This window comes from Mus musculus, chromosome 17 (assembly GCF_000001635.26).
Source record: "Mus musculus strain C57BL/6J chromosome 17, GRCm38.p6 C57BL/6J".
In the NCBI taxonomy this organism is placed as follows: Eukaryota; Metazoa; Chordata; class Mammalia; order Rodentia; family Muridae; genus Mus; species Mus musculus.
The window spans coordinates 13,943,879-13,962,837 of NC_000083.6; the positions used below are offsets into that span (position 1 = coordinate 13,943,879).

At 46.0% G+C, this 18,959-nt stretch overlaps 1 protein-coding gene across 8 annotated transcripts; it reads left to right on the top strand.

Moving 5' to 3' along the window:
- Positions 1 to 2,956: 2,956 nt before the first annotated feature.
- Gm7168 (predicted gene 7168) lies at positions 2,957 to 13,912 on the top strand. Of its 8 annotated transcripts, none has more exons than XR_001782097.1 (10): positions 2,957 to 3,110; positions 3,603 to 3,717; positions 4,475 to 6,066; positions 6,770 to 6,940; positions 8,925 to 8,990; positions 9,082 to 9,292; positions 9,730 to 9,931; positions 11,300 to 11,621; positions 12,259 to 12,330; positions 13,398 to 13,912. XR_001782097.1 is itself a non-coding variant. In XM_006524763.2 (4 exons), exons 2-3 carry the CDS (start codon positions 3,615 to 3,617, stop codon positions 6,019 to 6,021), a joined length of 1,650 nt encoding a protein of 549 aa, XP_006524826.1. In that variant the 5' UTR covers positions 2,957 to 3,110; positions 3,603 to 3,614; the 3' UTR covers positions 6,022 to 6,066; positions 6,234 to 6,255. The 8 variants fall into 8 exon arrangements, 2 of the variants coding, with proteins under 2 accessions (XP_006524826.1, NP_001116449.1); XR_001782099.1 differs by having other exon boundaries at positions 11,300 to 11,604; XR_001782102.1 differs by having other exon boundaries at positions 11,300 to 11,383.
- Positions 13,913 to 18,959: the final 5,047 nt, after the last annotated feature.

Sequence of the window (18,959 nt, forward strand, 5' to 3'; positions counted from 1 at the left end):
GCTCCAGAACTTTCCTTCTGCTTCCTTCTAGTATTTTGTGAGTTTATTTAAAAGTTAACCTGGTCCATCCCCGCAGCCTGCCTAGTCCTTCTGGGCACACCCAGTTACCTGGAATGTCCTGTTGTCTACCCAGATCTCCATTTCATGGACAATTCTCTGCCCACCTTGATCAGACCTGCTGCTCTGGAAATATACAGGTTTGATTTCCTCCCTACACCCTTTCCCTTGAGCAGGCGCCCACGTCTTCTGAGACTAGGGTAATGTACAGACCTGATCCAGCTCCACTGTCCTCCCACCTCTCCATCTGCTTTTCCCTCCCTTTAAATAACCTAGTAGCCATGTCCCTGAGGCACACCCAACTGTTGGGAGACCTGTACTTCTCCTTAAGTTCCATTTTCCTGCAAAAGGCTTCCCATGAGAGGAATACTGTACCATGAAACACATTTTAGCAATAAAGATAGAATTTACCTCAGAATAAAAGTCTGGCAAAAAGTTTCTTGGGCAAACAAACCTAAGCAGCCAGCTGGAGTAGCCATTTTAATATCTAATAAAAATTTCAACAAAATTGAATGAAAAGTCATGGGGAAGCATTCTTAATATTCAGTAAAGGAAACATCTACCAAGTTGATGCCTCAATTCAGAACAATCTGGAATCTACTCACTCATGGAATTATGCCCTGGACTGACAGCTGCAGCCAAGATTTTTGTATACAGGTACCCAGCCAAGAGACAGATAGGAAAGGATTCAATGTTGGGAAGCAGACTGGAATGCTGGGGAGGTTAACCCACCAATAACCCCAAGCCCCTAGCAGGAAGAGAATGGAGAAGGGAGAGCCGGTTCTCAGCCAGCCTCACTACCCATAGATAGACTCTTCCAGGCCTTCCTTTTATGTCAGGTAAAGAAAAGCCCATAAAGACAGAGAAGGGAAGGAAACACTGCTCTGTCCCCGTGAGCCAAGGACAAGCCCCCTTCCACCCTCCCATCTCAGCCCATAAGCAGCCACCCACCAGGCCTGTGCTTATCCCTAGAGGCCCATGGGTCCAGGCAGATGAGCCCTTTTATTTTGCCATACTCAATCAGCTCAGCCACCCTCTGCAGTAGCAAAGGGCTCCTGTATGCCACTGTTTGTATACCAGTCCTGAGATCCTCAGCCATAGGTGCTATGCCTTTGTAAGATCAGAGAGCCTGGAGTAGCTAAATATCAGTGTCCCTTGGCCTCAAGGGAGAAGGGAGTTTGGATTACAGCCCTAGCCTAGTCCTGTAATAAACAGTCCCCCTCAAATGCAGACAGCAAGGTCTACATGATGATCACAGCTCCCCTGGCCTGAAACGATCCTGTGATTGATACTACAAACCAGGAAGCAGGGACTTGAACTTGAGATCACTGACTCAGGCTAGGGAGAGCTCCAGGGCACCTGATCTCAACTGCAATGTCAGAAGCTGAGCCACAGTGACCAGTGGTGGCAGGTTTTCTTTTCTGCTCTCAGGCCTGGCAATGAAGTCCACATATGAGGAACTTTTCCTCCCAGTCATACTGTCTGCAGATATGAGGTTCCTCAACAGAGGACTCAAAATTGCAGAAGAGAGTCTTCAAAAGGAAAGAGCTACACAGTGAACTGCCTACAGCACTCTGAAAAGCAGAGGCCCTTTAGAATTTTAGCCAATCAGTGCTCAGTGCTGAGGAGTAACACAGTAGCCTAGGTCCTGTGACCTGCCTGTCACAGTCTGTGGCTCAGAGCCTATTTCTTTTGTGTTAGCAGAGCCACTCTGTTCTTTCTGGTCCCAGGGAGCACAGAGCTTCTGGTCCTCACACATGCCTGCTCCACCTTTGGAACTTAAATTCTAAAGTGAGCCCTACACTCAGTATGGACTTGGTTTTCTATACACCATGTCAACCCCTGTGCGGGAGAGGGTTTTGCATGTGTATGCATACCCCCTTGTGTGCCTAGGTGTACATGCATATCCCTATGCTTATGTTCTGTCAGAGGCTATCTTCCGGATAGGTCTTCACACTTGCACATCCCTGTCTCCCATTCCCATCCCCACCCCCACCCCAGGGATGCTGAGCTTATGGACTTTGCTGTTGCACCCCACTTTGATGTGGGTTCTGGGGATTCAAATTCAAGTCCTCACCTTGGAGGGAAGTGCTCTGCCTAAAAAGTGCTGCCCTGTCTCAGGAGAACCTAGAGCCTTTCTGAGGAATTATGAGAACAGTGTCTTCCCTGGTTGCTTGGTTTAGAAAGACAGCTTAGTCTTGAAAGTTAAACTGGAGCATCACCTTGAGGTCATTCAGTCAGAATACAAAGAGAAGTTGACACACAGAATCAACTTATAGCGGCTCTAAAGAAGGGGCACAGCAAATGTTCTAACCAGATACCAAGGACAGCAAAGCATCCTAGAGACCTTGCTTTCAAAGAGCCTAATGTCACACTCCATAGCCCAGCTAAGCCCAAGCCTTACAGTCCTTCCAACCATGTCATAAAAGGTCCTATTATGACCTTGTGACGAGAGATTGTGAGGCTCTCCAGGCAATAGATGTTAAGTTGTGGCCAGGCCTGAATTTCTTTGAGTGCATTGAGAGGAGGTGTGAAGTGGTGCCCTCTGCGACTTTATTGTATCTAGTGAGCTGTGTGTGGTTGTATTGGTTTGTAAGTGTGCTGTGTAGATATGTATGTATGAGTGTGTGTAGGAGTGTGGTTGTTTACAGATTTACTTGTGTGTGAGTGTGTGTATACTAATTCCTGTGAGTGTGTCAGTGTATGTAGGAGTGTGTGAGTTTCCTGGTTTGTGTGTGTGTGTGCCTTTTCCTGGTGTATGTGTAGTGTGTGCTTACATGTTTGCTTGTGTGTAAGTATGTGTGTACCTGTTCCTTTGTGATTATTCTGGTTTTGTGTAAGAGTTTGTATGCATGTGTTCCTGTGTGTGAGTGTATAAGATCACTATTGTGTATTTGTGTGTGTGCTTTTGTTTGTGTGTTTGTGTGCTGTCACACACGTGAGTGTGTTTGTGCTCCCGTGCCCATCACCCTTTCCCTCCCGCATCTGTGTTATCTGCACCTTGGTGCAAGAGAGTGTAGAGGCCAGTAGCCAGCCCGGCTGCTGTTCTTAAGGTAGGCCATCAACCTTATTTTCAAGACAGGCTCACTCACTGGCCTGAAGCTGGCCAAGTCTCTGGGCTGGCTAACCAGTGGCTCCCAGAGATTTTATATGCCAACCCCATAATCTCAGATTAAGTGCCTATGTGGATGGATGGCTGTTTATTTATTGATTGGTTGATTTTGGTTTGAGTTTAAGAGATAGCATTGGGCCCTATATTTTAAAGGCCACTGACTGTTTGCTTCCTGAGTGTTGGTGTTTTGATTTTATTTATTTGGATGGGTGTTTTGTTTTATTTGTGGTCAGTTTTATTTTCTCCCATGATATTTTATTGTTTTTATTATTTACTTTTGCATTTTAGGCTGCTCTAGGATATCTCCATTTTCAATGTATTTTGGTTTCCTATTTTTATATTGTTCCTGTTTCTCGACATATTCACTTCATGTTATCATTGGCTTATAATTTATACCTATTTGCCCTTTGGGATATTTTGTTTTTTCCATCAGACAGTATTTGAGATGCCTGGGAATGAGCCCACAGGGACCCAGAGCTTCAGTGAAAGGACATCTAGTGGTTCCCGGAGCAGCTGCAGCATCCAGGACACATGGAACTACAGTGGAGGTGAGCTATAGGACCAGGTAGCAAAGAGCCTGACCTGGCCAATGCTAATCTGAATTCCTGGATGCAGGCTGGAATGGTCTCAGGGCTACACTGAAAGCCACTCAAGTGTCATTAACACTGTGTGGCCTCATTCTCAGAGTCTTGATCAGGAACAAAGCAGCTGTGGCCTTGGCCACTCAAGTTGAGTCTATAGCATCTCGGAATTGGTTTTAGGTTTAATGTTCACTGATATTTACCTTTCTTATTGTTTATGGTTATTGAATTTTAATTTTCAATATTTTGTACTTGGGAAGTATGGTTTTGTTGTGGACGACGAGGTCCTGAAATGAAATGGAATTTTCTCTGAAGTGCTGGAGGATATATATCTGTTTTGTCTTATACTAATTCTTTCTCCTCTTATTTATTTCATATGATTTCTTTTCAATCAACGTCCACTCATAATATTGATCAGCTGTAGCCCTCCCAGACCCACTGTCTTATGATTATAGTTTCATCATCTGTATTTAGTATGTGTGTGCTCTTGGCTTTCTAGTTTGGGGTTGGTTTTTTGGTTGGGTTTTACTTAAGATTTTTTGACTTTAGCTTTTCCCCCATATCTTTTTCATAATTTTTATTCTAGGTCTCTAACTTTTACTTACCTTTATTTCAAGCACCCTTTCTTTGTTTATTTTACGTAGCACTTGTAGTAATTTTAGTTTCTATTTTCCTGCATCTTTTTCATTATTTTGATTTTAATTCTTTTTAATATTATTTTCAGGTACCACTAGTAGTGATAAAATGCCTGCACATATTGAAGAGGAGTTACCACCTCCCAGCCCTCAGCCCAGTAACCCTGAGGACGGAGAGTTGTACTCCCAATATAAAGTTGTAAGAACTCTCGGGCATGGGACTTACGCCAAGGTCCTCCTGGCCAAGCACTGGCTCACAGGCACACCCGTGGCCGTCAAAGTTCTTCTAAAGAACAAGCCCTGTTTCCAGCCAGCCATGAAGGAGGCCAATATAATGAAAAAGATCAAACACCCAAATATTGTCTCACTTCTCCAAGTGTTTGAGACCAAAACAAGAGGATACCTCATCATGGAACTGGTTGAAGGCCAAGAACTTTATGAATACATCAAAAGTTCTGGCCACATAGAGGAGGACGAAGCCCGACAAATATTTTTACAAATACTGTCAGCAGTGAGCTACTGCCACGGACTTGGTATAGTGCATAGGGACCTAAAACCTGATAATATCATGATAGATGACAAGGGGAGCATCAAAATAATCGACTTTGGGCTTAGTACCCAAGTCAAACCCGGAGATTTGTTGGACGAGCACTGTGGTGCTTATGCTTTTGGTGCCCCTGAGTTATTCCTCTGGAAAAGTTACGATGGCACAAAAAGTGACCTATGGGCATTAGGAGTGATATTGTACTACATGGTTGTTGGAAAGGTCCCATTCGACTCGTACATCATACCTGAGCTGCAAAGGCAGATACTGGCAGGTGTATACCCTGCCCCCTGTGGAGTGTCCAATGAGCTGAAGGACCTGTTGAGCCTCTTAATGACAGTAAACCCCAAATATAGGCCGACAGTCACAGAAGTGATGAAGCATCCCTGGCTAAGAGGCCACTGCAAAGGGTTAACAAATATTCATGAGGAACCTGTCCCTGTCAGACCAGATCCTGACATTGTAGATGCGATGCAGTATATTGGGTTCCAAGCAAAAGATATTAGAGAGTCGCTCACTAAAGAAAAATTTAATGAAATGTCGGCTGCATATTATTTACTAGAAGAGCAGGCTCTCCAGAGGGAAGTCCGCTCAACCCAGGCTCCAACAGTGAGTCAAGTTAAGGCCCCATTCCCTTCCATGGATGCTGGTGAAGCTTCGTGTTTAAAAATTAAGAGGAGTGGAAGTGCTTCCATCCTTGGCAGATCGGTCTGGCCACCATCCATTGATCAAGAGCCAGCCTATGTCCAGAAGGTTAGGCAAAGAGCAGGCAGAAGATCCAGTGGGCATGGTCTACTCTTCGAGCCAAACCAGATGACACCAACACAGGACCAACACCACATACGTGCCATGAGTGTCCCCTGCATGCTTTCAACAAGCAGCATAAGTGAAGAGAGCGTCAGTGAGAAGAGAGAAGAGAATCTCTCCCACATTGCCCTAGCAGAGGATAAGCCCATCCGCAGCAGGGGCTGGTGCAGAGGCATCATGCGATGGACAAGGAGGGTGGGGAATGCCATCAGGACGCTGTGTTGCTGCATTCCATCAAGAAAAACACCTCAGCTGGGGCAGAGCAGAGTCTCTCCCCAGAAATGAGGCACAGAGAGAAATTCCAGAGACACAGCAGCAGGCAGGGCCCAGGTACCTTTGTGTTTTGTCCTTCCCAGTTTGCTGTGTGTTGGTCCCTCCTCTGTCCAGTTTCCATTTTCCACACCCAATTCTTACCTTCTTACCTTCTCTAAGTACTTTACAATTCTTCCTCAACCCTAAGCCTTCTCCCTCTTCTGAATTTCTCCTCTTCCCAGCAGGGTCTCAATATGAATGATTTCTTCCCCACACAACACAGTTGTCTTGCTGAACCCATATCTTCCCCTGGACTCTATGTTCCCTAAAGATAGCTAACACAGGGTGAGGACTAGAGGGCTATTGGTTCATGGACTCTCTCAGGCGATACTGGCCCTAGCAATATGCCAATCAATCACAAAAGCTGAAGAGCAGATTCTTACATTTTCAACATAACATCACACTGAGTAAGCTTCAGAACTAATAACAAGCAATGTCATTGAATAAGTATCAACAGCATAGTTTGCTGGTTATTGACGATGGTCAGACTCCTGCATGCATGCATAGGTTTGTGCACACTGATTGTTCTTTTGTTCCTAAGACCTAGTGATGTATACATTTTTATAGGAAACACTTCTAAGTGATTTCTCCTTGTAATTGTGAAGTAGAAGAGAAAAAAAGACATTTAATACTAAGGCTAGTCATAGCCCCACAGGGTATTCTAAGAATTCTACCTCAGTATTTCTTTTGTCTAGAATAAATTATCTTGTCTCTTTCACAGTGCCATCTGGAAAATTTTTCACACCCTGAGTATAAATAGGAGGCTATTTGAAAAATATGGCCCTGGAAAAGACCCAGAAGTAGTAGATGCTACAGCAGCAACAGCAGCAGCAGCAGCAGCAGCAGCAGCAGCAGCAGCAGCGGCAGCAAACCCCCTGGCTTCCCTGTCTATGTAAGAATTCCTGACAGACTATTTCTGGAACCAGATAGCACACTGAGAACCAATTCTGAAAATGATTTCAATGAATATTAACAGTCATAGGAGACATATCAATATTCCTGAAGGGTCCATTCTTGGGAGACTGAACTAGATGACAGAAACAAGAGCATGGTATGTTCTTAATGAGGAAAACCTTCCTCAAAGCTGATCATGTAGAAGGTCTGAAGGAGCAATTTTTGGGGGGAAGTCAGGGTCTCATCCCCTTCTGACAGGGCACACTGTGCTCCTGGCCTTGCATCCTGCCTGAGCTTGGTGGTATTGCTTGCTTTCATTCTAGCAGTCTTCACACACCCAGCCTGTGGCCCTGACCTTTGTTCCCTGCTCAGCCACTGAGTTTCCTGGTCTTTCCCAGCCACTGTCTGGATAGGGACAGCAGAGACAGTGCAGCTAGAGATGTGAGCTCCTCCACTGCCCCATAACAAGGGAGGACATCAGAGAATAAACATAGTGGCACCAGTGGGACCAGAGACAGAAGGACTCAAGTCCAAGGGTGCTCACCAACACCAACACCAACACTGCAAAGGCTGGCAGTGACCTGTATGAGCTATGGCCAGAGTAGGTCATGCCTTTGTGTCCAAATAAACCCACATAGCTTGTCAGCTCGGAGTACCTTCGCCTGTTCAGCTGCAGAATGGTATCCCCCCAGCCTCTGTTAAGATGAAAAAACCCAGGTACCCTAGGCTTTCTGTGCCTCTTATTCTCACCTCTACCCTGGAAACGGAGATGGTGAGAGTCAGCTAGTTCTTCTTGCAAAAGCCTAGCTTGACTGCCATGCAGAGCAAAACCTCTGGGGTCTGTGTGCCCTGCCTATGTTCTCAACAAGTGGCCTACAACCCTCACTTCCTAGATGTGTTCCTTAGGCCTCACACATCTGCCTTGCAGAGCTATCTCCAGTGCCAGGCTGGAGGCCAGACAGCTTTTCCCAAAGCTTCTCTCAACCCACACTCACACAGTCCCTTACTGGCAAGTTTTTCCAAGAACAGTATCTGTGGGGTTGAAATGAGCTCAACAGACCTCTAAAGAGAGCTGCTTCTATGGCCCTTGTGGACACCTGGGTGACATGAGAGGGGAGCAGGACTACAAATTTATAAGCATCACATCCTTACCTTTGCGTCTGAGGCTAAGGCAGATAAAGTCTGGGCATAGTCTGTAGCTAGCTTATTGGTTCTGACTCCGGGAAGTCAGTACAGAGAAAGGGCACAGTGGGGTCTGAGCTAGCTGGTGACCCTGTCCTCAGATTATCAACAAGAGAGGAGTTGACTACATCCTAAGGCACGTGGCTGCATGAACATGGTGGACTCCATGCACCAGGGTCTGACTCCAAAGGAGGCAATACTATGCTTCACCAGGGATGCTTGCCTACTTGAGGATGTTCCTGTCCACTTCTTCAGGCTGTACAAGGTCGACCCTGAGTTGCTGGGTTTGGGAGGAACACAGGAAAATGGTGGTTCTATTTCCCAGGCCTGACAAAGTGACTCAGACTCCAGGCAAGGGTAGGCAGGACAGTCCCTCGGGCCTGGTTTGCATGTGGTGAGTTGGTGGCTGTCCTAGAGGTGGCATGCTGCATTTCTCTGGTGTCAATTCTGTTAAAACTTTGCTCAGCCTCTGCTGTAACTGGTTTGGTCTAACATTGATTGGACTGGTATGCCTGGCCTCTCTGGGTGTCTCCTATTCAATGCCTGAGCACTGCATGGCCTGTGTTCCCAGGTGACAGCCTCCCACAGAGCACAGTAAGTGTGGAACTTTGGTCTATAAGGTTCACAGAACTCAAATATCTAGAGAAGCATACCACATACACATGTGCCCTCGGCATATGTAGGGAAACAAGAGAGGCTTAGACAGAGCTCTTGGTTTGTGGAGACTCTAGCCTGTTAGATGGACCTCCTTCCATTTGCCTCCGGGTCAAAGCCTAAGCCTCTGACTTGTGTTCTTTAAGGAAAAGAAGGAGGATCACCCTACTCTTCTCCTGGGACTCACTCTGAATGCAGTAACCATCTATCAAGTAAGGACTCCTCTTTCTTTCCCATCTCCTGCTGCCACAGATCCCACCCCATGCTCTGGTTCCCACAGTTCACCTTACTTCTGTCTTTTAGGATGTAGACAACACTTCATAGCTGCTCTACGACTTCCCCTGGTCACTTCTTTCAAAGGTGACATTTCTGGTGGGCGTCTGAAGGGGCAAGGCATCTATAAACTCAGGAGTCCAAAGAATCCTGGACCCAATAACCTCATCCTCACCAATGCCATCCAGAGCTCCCTGAGGCTACTCCACACCCTCAGGCATCTCTCAGCCCCCACATCCAGGTCTGGTATTGAACTCACAGTGGTATTTAACTCTCTGAGGGAGGTACAGCTCTGAATGCCAACAATGCCCCACTCACCAACAAAAGGAATAACCATGGTACCTTAGAGATACAACTGTTAGCCTCTGTCACTCTTCCACATTCCCTAAGACATGACAGTGGGGATTGGTGTACATCAGAATGGTCCCAAACACTGATTATGGTTCACTACAAACCCTGCATGCCAGACTTGTGTACAGCCATAAGTAGGGGGGTCCTAGATAGAAGGACTGGCCCAGGTTTCTTCTGCATTCTTAAGGCTGCAGAAGGATGGTACTCACAGTGACCTGAGACCTGTTTGCACAGGGTCACCAGTTCTCAACCCTGGAAATGTGGGGCCAGAACCAAGTAGGGGCTTATGATTGACATTCATGTATTTCTCTCCTGCTTCTGGCACAGTTTTCTGGACTGTAAAATCACATTGTCCTTCCTGTCTGTCCAGAATGGCTTTCGGCAACACAGAAGCTATTTTTCTACACGGGCCATACCTGGCGCTCCCGTTTCCTGCTGCAACTGCCCTGCTTCGCACTACCCATTGGTTTCACCTCAGCTTGGAGCCTGTGCTGCAGTGGCTACAAAAGCTGGAGGAGGCAGAAAGCAGGTATTAGATCCACCTGGGACTGCTCACCCAGCTGATGGCTGCACACACCCTCTCTAGGGTCTGAGGATATAGCATATCAACTCCTGGAGACCACTCCTGGAGTTGTCTGACTGTGTTGAAATGGGAATCCGTTGAAAATTATCATTGCTGGGGGTCATCGGTCCTATTCCTCCTTTTATAGGTTAGTATGAAACATGGGAGTGATCTTTCCTTCACTCCAAGATGCCTATGATTCTACAGTGTAATTTTCCTTACATTCTTAGCCTTGCAAAGTACCAGAGATGTAGCCTGGAAGGGGTAGAGCCTTGGTGTTGCCTAAACACCCACTGTTCTCTCCACTTTTCTCCTTTCTTTTCTTTTCTTTTCTTTTCTTTTCTTTTTTTCTTTTCTTTTCTTTTCTTTTCTTTTCTTTTCTCTTCTCTTCTCTTCTCTTCTCTTTTCTCTTCTTTCTTTCTTTCTTTTTTCTTTCTTTCTTTTCTTTTTTTCTTCTTTTTGGGGGAGGGGGTTTTCAAGACAGGGTTTCTCTGTTTAGTCCTGGCTGTTCTGGAACTCACTTTGTAGACCAGGATGGCCTCGAACTCAGAAATCTGCCTGCCTCTGCCTCCCGAGTCCTGGGATAAAGGTATGTGTCACCATGCCCGGGCTCTCTCCACTTTTCAAAGTCTCCACTGAGAGAGGACTTGACTTGCTGCACACTAAAGCCACAGTGCAATGGCAGGAGTGTATGCCTCTGTGCATGTATGTGTGTACATGCATATGTGGGTGTGGGCACATGTGTGCATGCCTGTGTCTATGCATGTATGTGTGTGCATGTGTCTTTGTGCACATGGTACTTGTGTGTGTGTGCACTAGCAGTGTGCTTTGTGTGTTCATGAATGTGTTGTGTGTGAGAAAGACAGAGAGACAGACGGACAGAGGGACAAAGAGGGAAAGAGAGGGAGAGAGAATGGGGGGAGTGAGCCATGAACAAGAAGAACTCTCTGCCTATGTTACATGGCAGGCCCTTAAGGTTGCTAGGTGTGTGTTCCAGGACCATACAACCTCAGAAGCAACTGATGGGCTCTGTTTTTACCTGCATGACAGACCACCAGGGCTGCTGAGGATGGCTCTGTAGCTAAGAGACAAAGTGTCACAGCCAGAAGAGCCATCACAAGGGGATGCTAGGAGCCTGCTGGGGAGTAAGTCTATTCATGGTTGCCTAGCTGTCATTGGAATTCAGAGCTCATTTTCCAAGGATGCAGCTTTGCTCTATGCGCCTAGGCTCCGATGTATCTCAAGGGTGGCAGGACACTGTTTACCACTGGCTCCCAGAACGCAGGGGTACTTCATGTTCCTCCAACACTAGCTCTTGTGCTGCTTTTCACACAGAGAAGAAGAGCGATCAGGAATCCTATATCAGTGACCTGCTGGAGCTAAACCTGGACCTGGAAGCAAGCAGCAGGAACTCCCTGGGTAATGAGGACAATAAGAGCAGCACACAGCATCTCCACTGCCTCTCATTCTGCTCCAAAAGCCATGGCAGCTCCCACACAGCAGGCATCAAGCCTAAAACCCAGCAGGGATAATGTGAGATATCTGGGATGAGCCCACAGGGACCTCAAGGTTCTGTGGAAGGACATCCAGTGGTTCCTCGAGCAGCTGCAGCAGCCAGGACTCATGGAACTACAGTGGAGGTGACCTATAGGACTAGGTAACAAATAGCCTGACCTGGCCAGTGCTAATATGAATCCCTAGGCTCAGACTGGAATGACCACTCAGGGCTACACTGAAGGCCACTCAGGGGCAAGCAATGTGTCACTAACACTGTAGGTGGCCTCCTTCTCAGAGTCAAGTTCAGACTAAATCAGCTGGCCTTGGCCACTGAAGTTAAATCCAGACTCTATGGGCGACAGTATAGAATATTGGCCAAATTATAAAATCATATGAGTGTGGCCACTGGGTGCTCCCTGGACCCACTATAGACGGGCAGAGAGAAGGCACCATTTCTGGGTCTGCAGGGGTAAGGAGAGCTCAGCGTTCAAGAGCAGGCAAACTCTGCCTCTCCTAATCTGGTCTCTGGGGAGGAAATGGCCTCACTCTTGAGATAGGCTCATCTGGGACCCTGCACACTGGTGTATGTAACAGACAGCTCCTGTCTTTCTTGCTGACAGTTCAGATCCCCAGCTGGCCTCATCTCAGACAGTCCTATGAGGAGGGGTATTTGGTTCCTACTTCAGAGTTTTGGCAGGAAAGGGCCCAGGACAGGATGGGCTCACAGCAGTGTGTATGGGCAGTGATCCTGTCTTGACCCTGCTTACTCGTCTCCTCTTCATCCTCCCCTTTTTTAGCAGCCACCCAGAGACCTTTGCAGAACTGTGGGTCATGCTAATGAGAATGAGGGGCCAGAGGTCACATCCCAGGTAAGGATTCCATTCAGTCCTTTTGGCTTCCACCCTGCCCACCTAAGATTTCCAAATTGGGTCCTCAGGGTCCTGGAGAATCTTTTACAGGCAGTCCTGGAGGGACAGCCAGGTTCTTGGGAACACTGAGTTTAGCAGTGCTTCTCTGCTTCAGGCTCAGAGCCTTAGTGAGTGGACTTGTTGAGTGGCTCACCAGATGCATGGCAGTGTTGCACCCTCCAGTGGTGGACATGCAAATCGGCAGGATATTATTTCCACTTTTCTTTACCTCTTATTATAAAGGGCTGCTACCAGACAACTCAGGACCTATGAAACTTGAGTTCCCACCACCATAGGGCACCAGAGAGACTACACTAGAGGCCCTGTGAAACCTAGGTAGAGTACAATGTGCATGACTCTACTATCTGTGTGGTATGTGTAGCGTCTTCAGAGCAGAACCTAAAGTTTGTCATGGCTAAGTCTGTCATGGCTGAAAAGCATAAGTTTGCCCATCAATGTGGAACAACTGTCAATTGATAGAACCCAGAGAGTCAGTGGACAAGTTTAAGTCAAAGGTGGCCCTCCTTAAATTCTCAGATGCTTCCAGGGTAGTGTATAGCGACCACATCCAGAGCCATTTCTGAAAGATATAAGTGCAAAAAGGTGACAATGGCGTGGGAATTCTTATCAGGCCAGCATCCCTTGGTTCCAGTGGGGACCCAAAGAGGTCATATACCAAGGCATGGAGGCTGTCTAGAACATCTAGGATGTTTCAGAGTTACACAAGAGCCCACGGCCCAGCCTGGAAAAAACCCTAAAGTATCAGAATTATCAGCGATTCTAAGGTAGGGTGGGATATGGACTAATGAATGCTCAGGTGGTTGAAGGAATCAGCCCAAGGTAAACTTCAGGGAAGTGTGTTGTGAGAGCTAAGACAGGGCATACCAACAGGATGGCCTATCAGACCCAGGATAGATAGCCTATGCCAGAATTAGAACTGTCTGGGTAGAGCTGGCTTCTGTGGCTGTAGGAGCACTGAAAGCACATATGCAGGAGGACTCCCAGCATACTCTTATATCTCTCTTCAGGTTTGGGAGGCAGAAGACAACCACATAATTGACCAGTATGTCTGCCTAGTCTTCCAGACAGCTCATGACTAGCTCGCACAGTGACATCTGAGGCTGCATACTGGTGGAGTTGCTGGTTTTCAAGAAGTTAACTCCTCTCCATGGAATGAAGTTTCTAAGCTTCCTCTCCCTGTACTGGCCAGGTGAAGACCCACCACTATAGGACATTGTGGTGTAGGGAAGATCTGTACAGCTATCCCGTCTATGCCAGCCAGTCCTGAAAGTGGCTTGCTAGCATTCCAGCACCACCAGCCTTTGTCCATGTCTGGGCAAGGCAGTTCTTGGCCCTCAACCCATCTTCCCACCGTATCATTCTGTTTTGTCTGCCCACTGGTAGGAAATGGGGAACCAGCTCTGACACTAGTCTGGGCATGGGGAAGGTCCAATTCTTCCTGTACCTGGCTCTAAGCTCCTGAGATTTCAGGTTCAAAAGTATCTGAGAGAAACAAGAGTCAATGTTAGTCTTATTAAAAAACATTAAAAATACCAAAGTTTTCCATAGTGTTTATTTGGAGACTAAGATAATAAGCTCACTATGTAAGTATTAAAATTAAATAAAATATTTAGGCCTCTCTTTATATTTCATTTCTTCATAACAAATCTTCTACTATCAAGGAAAAATACAGACCCAATGTGTGAGCCAACATGAGTTTGCTTTCTGGACAGCATTTCCTGTCACATTATCTGCATTTTTTTCTTCATCAAAAGTACTTCCTGTGTATTTATGACATTCTGGTCCATCAGATAGATAGATACTCCCTTGGCCTGTTTGTCCCACAAATGCTCGTCTGAGCTGTGTCCTCTCACCACATATGAATGTGTCACAGTGTTCCCTGGGCAACATACATTTTCACAGGAATGAGCTTCTCCATGGGGTGATACATATTGAAAGATGTTTCCAAAGACTCCAGGGGTTCTTGTACATCGTTAGAACACTGTTAGGCCTCCCTCACAGCTACACTTCTGTCTTGTACTTAGAACACTGTTAGGCCTCCCTCAAGGCTACACTGCTGTCTTGACCTTTGTACAGGCAATGCTTGCTCAGGCATAACACTTTGGGTCTCCAAAGGGTTGAAGATAACGTTGATAACAGTGCAGAAGATGGAGGCCTGGCTTGTAAAATTTCAGAGGGAAGATTAAAGACATTTTTCAGGGCCATTGCTAGTTTGATTATGAAGATTCTGTAGTTCTGGTTAGTTGGGGCTGAAGAATCAGCTGTGATTAACATGATACTAGAACTACTAAAGCAAAAACTTTGCATTACTGGGACTATTGATGCTGATTAGCTGGAGTTAAGCAATTAGTGGTGATTAAGAAGAGAACAGCATCATTGAGGTGACCTCTTCTGGGAAGTATTTTCTGAGAGCACAGAGGCTGTGTTTCAGAGATAGCCAAGGTTGTAGCTTGTGCTGCAGCTGGACTTGGTAATGTGTAAGAATCACTCAGGTGGTACTGGTTTTGAAGGCATGAAAATGTCATGAAGAACAGCTGAAGCTTGGCACTGTGGGGAGGTCATGGAAGGCAATTGGAGAAGGTATAGCCTCAGCTGTAGTTGATGGCTTAGGACTGAAGGGGTTATGCAAAGGATTTGAGGCTTGGCACCATGAAGAGAGCCTATGAGAGGCTACTGGTGAAGCCTAGTTGGAGTGGAACACCCCAGTGTATTGGAGATGTCACTACCACGGGATGATCACTAAGAACAACAGCCATAGTGGAGTGGATCAACCTGAGCTTAGACTGCTACAGAGGGCAGAGCTGGAGAAGTGATGCCAGCCCTTAGGAGGAGTACAAAACATCAACTGGAATTCTAGACAGTGAAACAAGAAGCTGTAACATTGACATTGCCTTGGAGACACAAAGATGTTAAAGCTGCTAGAGCCATGGGATACATGCTGAGGAAAGCTGCTAACAGGGAGTGGAACCAGCCCAGGAGAAAGCAGTTTGTTGCAGTCAACAAAGATGAAAAAGGAGTGGAGATCTGAAGACCTATTTGACATCAGCCATGGAGATGTAGAGTGGAATTTGCCCAGCTGGCTCCCTGTCTTTCTTTGGGGATTACAGTTAAGTGATTAGATGAATCTCAGAAGAGACCTTGAACTTTGGACTTTTAACATTGTTTAGACTGCTATAGACTATGAGGACTTTAAAAGTTGGACTAAATGCATTTTGCATTATGCTATGTTTAAGTATGCCCGCCCCTCATAGACTCATGTGTTTGAACAAGTCTATGGGGACCAGGGAGTGGAATGTGATGGTTTGTATATTAATGGAACAGGGAGTGGCACCATTTGGAAGTGTGACCTTGGAATAGGTGTGACCTCGTTGGAGTAGATGTGTCACTGTGGGTGTGGGCATAAGATCCTCACCCTAGTTGCCAGCCTTTGGATGAAGACATAGAACTCTCAGCTCAGCTCTGCCTGCATCATGCCTGCCTGGTTACTTCCATGCTCCCACCTTGATGATAATGGACTGAACCTCTCTGAACCTGTAAGCCATCCCCAATTAAATGTTTTCTATAAATCTTCCCTTGGTCATTGTGTCTGTTCACAGCAGTAAATCCCTAACTAAGATAAGTGCCAAATGACACTTGCCTACAGGAGAATGGACATGGTCCATGGGTCACACTGGTGAAACCTGGACAGCTGAGATCAGGTCACAACCATAGTGTCTGTCTATACAGATGAAAACTGACACACCTTCCAAACTAGTACTTCTCAGTTGTCTCAGCCCTTTGCTTAGCTGCTTTACTTGTAGTGACTGATGAGAGTACACGGGGTGATGCTTCTGATCACAGGGGATTCCAGGAACCAGAAATGCCTTAAGCTCCCCGTGGAGGTTTGAAAATGCTTGGCCCAGGGAATGGCACTATTTGGAGATGTAGTCTTGTTGGAGTATGTGTGGCCTTAATGGAGGAAGTGTATCACTGTGGGTGTGACCTATAAGGTCCTTGTGGTAGCTGCCTGAAAGCCAGTTTTCTCCTAACAGCCTTCAGATGAAGATGAAGAACTCTTAGCTCCTCCTGCACCATGTCTGCCTGGAACCTGTATGCTCCCACTTTGATGATAATGAACTAATCCTCTGAACCTTTGTCTTAGTCAGGGTCTCTATTCCTGCACAAACATCATGACCAAGAAGCAAGCTGGGGAGGAAAGGGTTTATTTGGCTTATACTTCCAGGCTGCTGTTCATCACCAAAGGAAGTCAGGACTGGAACTCAGGCAGGTCAGGAAGCAGGAGCTGATGCAGAGGCCATGGAGAGATGTTCCTTACTAGCTTGCCTCCTCTGGCTTGCTCAGCCTGCTCTCTTATAGAATCCAAGACAGCCAGCCCAGAGATGGTCCCACCCACAAGGGGCCCTTCCCCCTTGATCACTAATTGAGAAAATGCCTTACAGTTTTATCTCATGGAGGCATTTCCTCAACTGAAGCTCCTTTCTCTGTGGTAACTCCAGCTGTGTCTAGTTGACACAAAACTAGTCAGTACAACCTATAAGCCAGAACCAATTAAATGTCTTTATAAGAGTTGCTTTGGTTGTGGTATCTGTTCACAGCAGTAAAATCAGAACTAAATCACTCCCTATCACAGATTAGATGGTTAGATGAGTGAGGTCTAGCCCATCAAGCTCTTTTTAGAGCATTAAAACACTTCTAGTTCAAAGTTCCAAAGTCTTCCACGTTGCTCAAAACAAAAACCACATATGCACAACCTGGTATGATCAGGTGTCACACTAAGAGTCCACTCCATTATATCTGCATTAGTTACCTTTGTATTTATGGACAGAAATGCCATGAGCAGAGCAAAGTATAAAACAATGAGGCTAGTGGGACTCGTGGTCTAGAGGTCACCTGTTACCAGCGGTTAAGTTCAATAACTACAAGGCTTGGTGGAAGGAGAAGGAAGCTGAGAGCTCCCATCTAGACACAAATTACAAAGCAGAATGCACTGGGGGTGGTACAAATATCTAAAACCCCAAATCCCCGCCCCAGTGACCTTCTTCAGCAAGGCACACCTCCTACATCTACCCAAAAATAGTCACCAGCTGAGAACTGAGTACTCAAATGTCCAAGACCATGGAGGATAGCTTATTCAAAATGACATAGGAATTCAGAAATTCACATCAGTAGCAGAGAGAACCTTCCTTGTGTGTCAATAGGTGTTGCTGAAAAGCCAGCAAGCTGCTCTCCCTCGAATTTCAAATAAGATGTGGGTTAGGTAAAAAAGGTAAACAGGCATCTCCAGGACAAGAAAGCTTTTGAACCTCTTCATACCTATGAGGTCAATCCAGATGTGCTGGCCAGGAAAACCACAAGAGGACCCAACCCAAATTCAAATCCTTCAGGCTTCAGGAGTGGTGTGTGTGTGTGTGTGTGTGTGTGTGTGTGTGCGTGCGTGCGTGCGTGTGTGTGTGTGTGTGTGTGTGTGTGGTGTTTTGTTAGGTTTTTTTTTTTTTTTGAGACAGACTCTCACCATTAAAGTTCTGGCTGTCCTGAAGACCATGTACACCAAGGGTTTGGAAGACACAGAGAGACATTTTCTCCAAGTATTGGGATATATGGTGTGTAGACGATCTACATGCATCTAAAACCAAAATCCTTCAGAGCAGAAAAACAGATTCATGCTACCCAAGTGGCCACACTGACACTTGTGACTTGAGACAGTGGCCAGCTTTGCTGAGCACCTGTATCAACTAACCCTCATGACAAGAGAGAGTAGACAAACTAATCCTTATGACCTAAGAGAATGGGCACACCAAAACAGGTGTTCTGAGACTTTAAATTAAATTCAAAACTGCAAATATTAGCAGTCAGTGGTTTTCTCAAAAATTCATTTTGTGATGCCTTCAATAAGTAAGAGCAAAATATAATCCCAACCTGACCCAACATAAATTCATTCCTGGAGACATTCTGACATGTACACCAACAGAGAAGTGATAGGGTTAGTACTGTAACCTGGTACCAAACAATAAGCCTGCCCGATCTGAAGATATTCTTGTACAAAGCAACTTCTTTCTTCTGGAATATTCAAAATTGAACTAAGGCCATCTCAATCCACCTCTAAAGCTGCAGTCTGCCTCCTCCTCTCACAAGCACTCTTCATACATGATCACATGACAGTAGCCACACCTTATGAAATGAGGTTGTTCTAAGGGTGGCTGAGAAAGTCCACTTTCTTTTGCAAGAACAAACTGACTGAAGCTGGCTTATACATGAAGAGGTTAGTTTGGGTCAGTTTTGATATAGAAAGCTGGGGTGACCTCAACGGTCAGCCTTTGTCATCGTCTTATGTGACATCTTAGTTGGATTGTGTGCAGAAAAGAAAGACCCCATGGCAGGAGGAGAAGTGAGAGGTATTTGGGAACGGTTTGGCTCTTTTCATCAAAACCAGTTTTTGCTAGACAGGATCCATCTGTATATGAACCAATCATCCTACAGTAGGCACCATCTCTTTGTGTGTATGTGTGTTTTTGTATATGGTGTGTGTTGTATGGTGTGGGGTGAATGTGTTTGCATCTGTGTATGTGCTT

Excerpts from the sequence above, each read along its gene's own strand:
- Gm7168 (XM_006524763.2), top strand. The coding sequence starts at position 3,615 with ATGCCTGGGAATGAGCCCACAGGGACCCAGAGCTTCAGTGAAAGGACA. Across the intron at positions 3,718-4,474 it reads CACATGGAACTACAGTGGAG|GTACCACTAGTAGTGATAAA; the intron begins GTGAGCTATAGG and ends TATTATTTTCAG.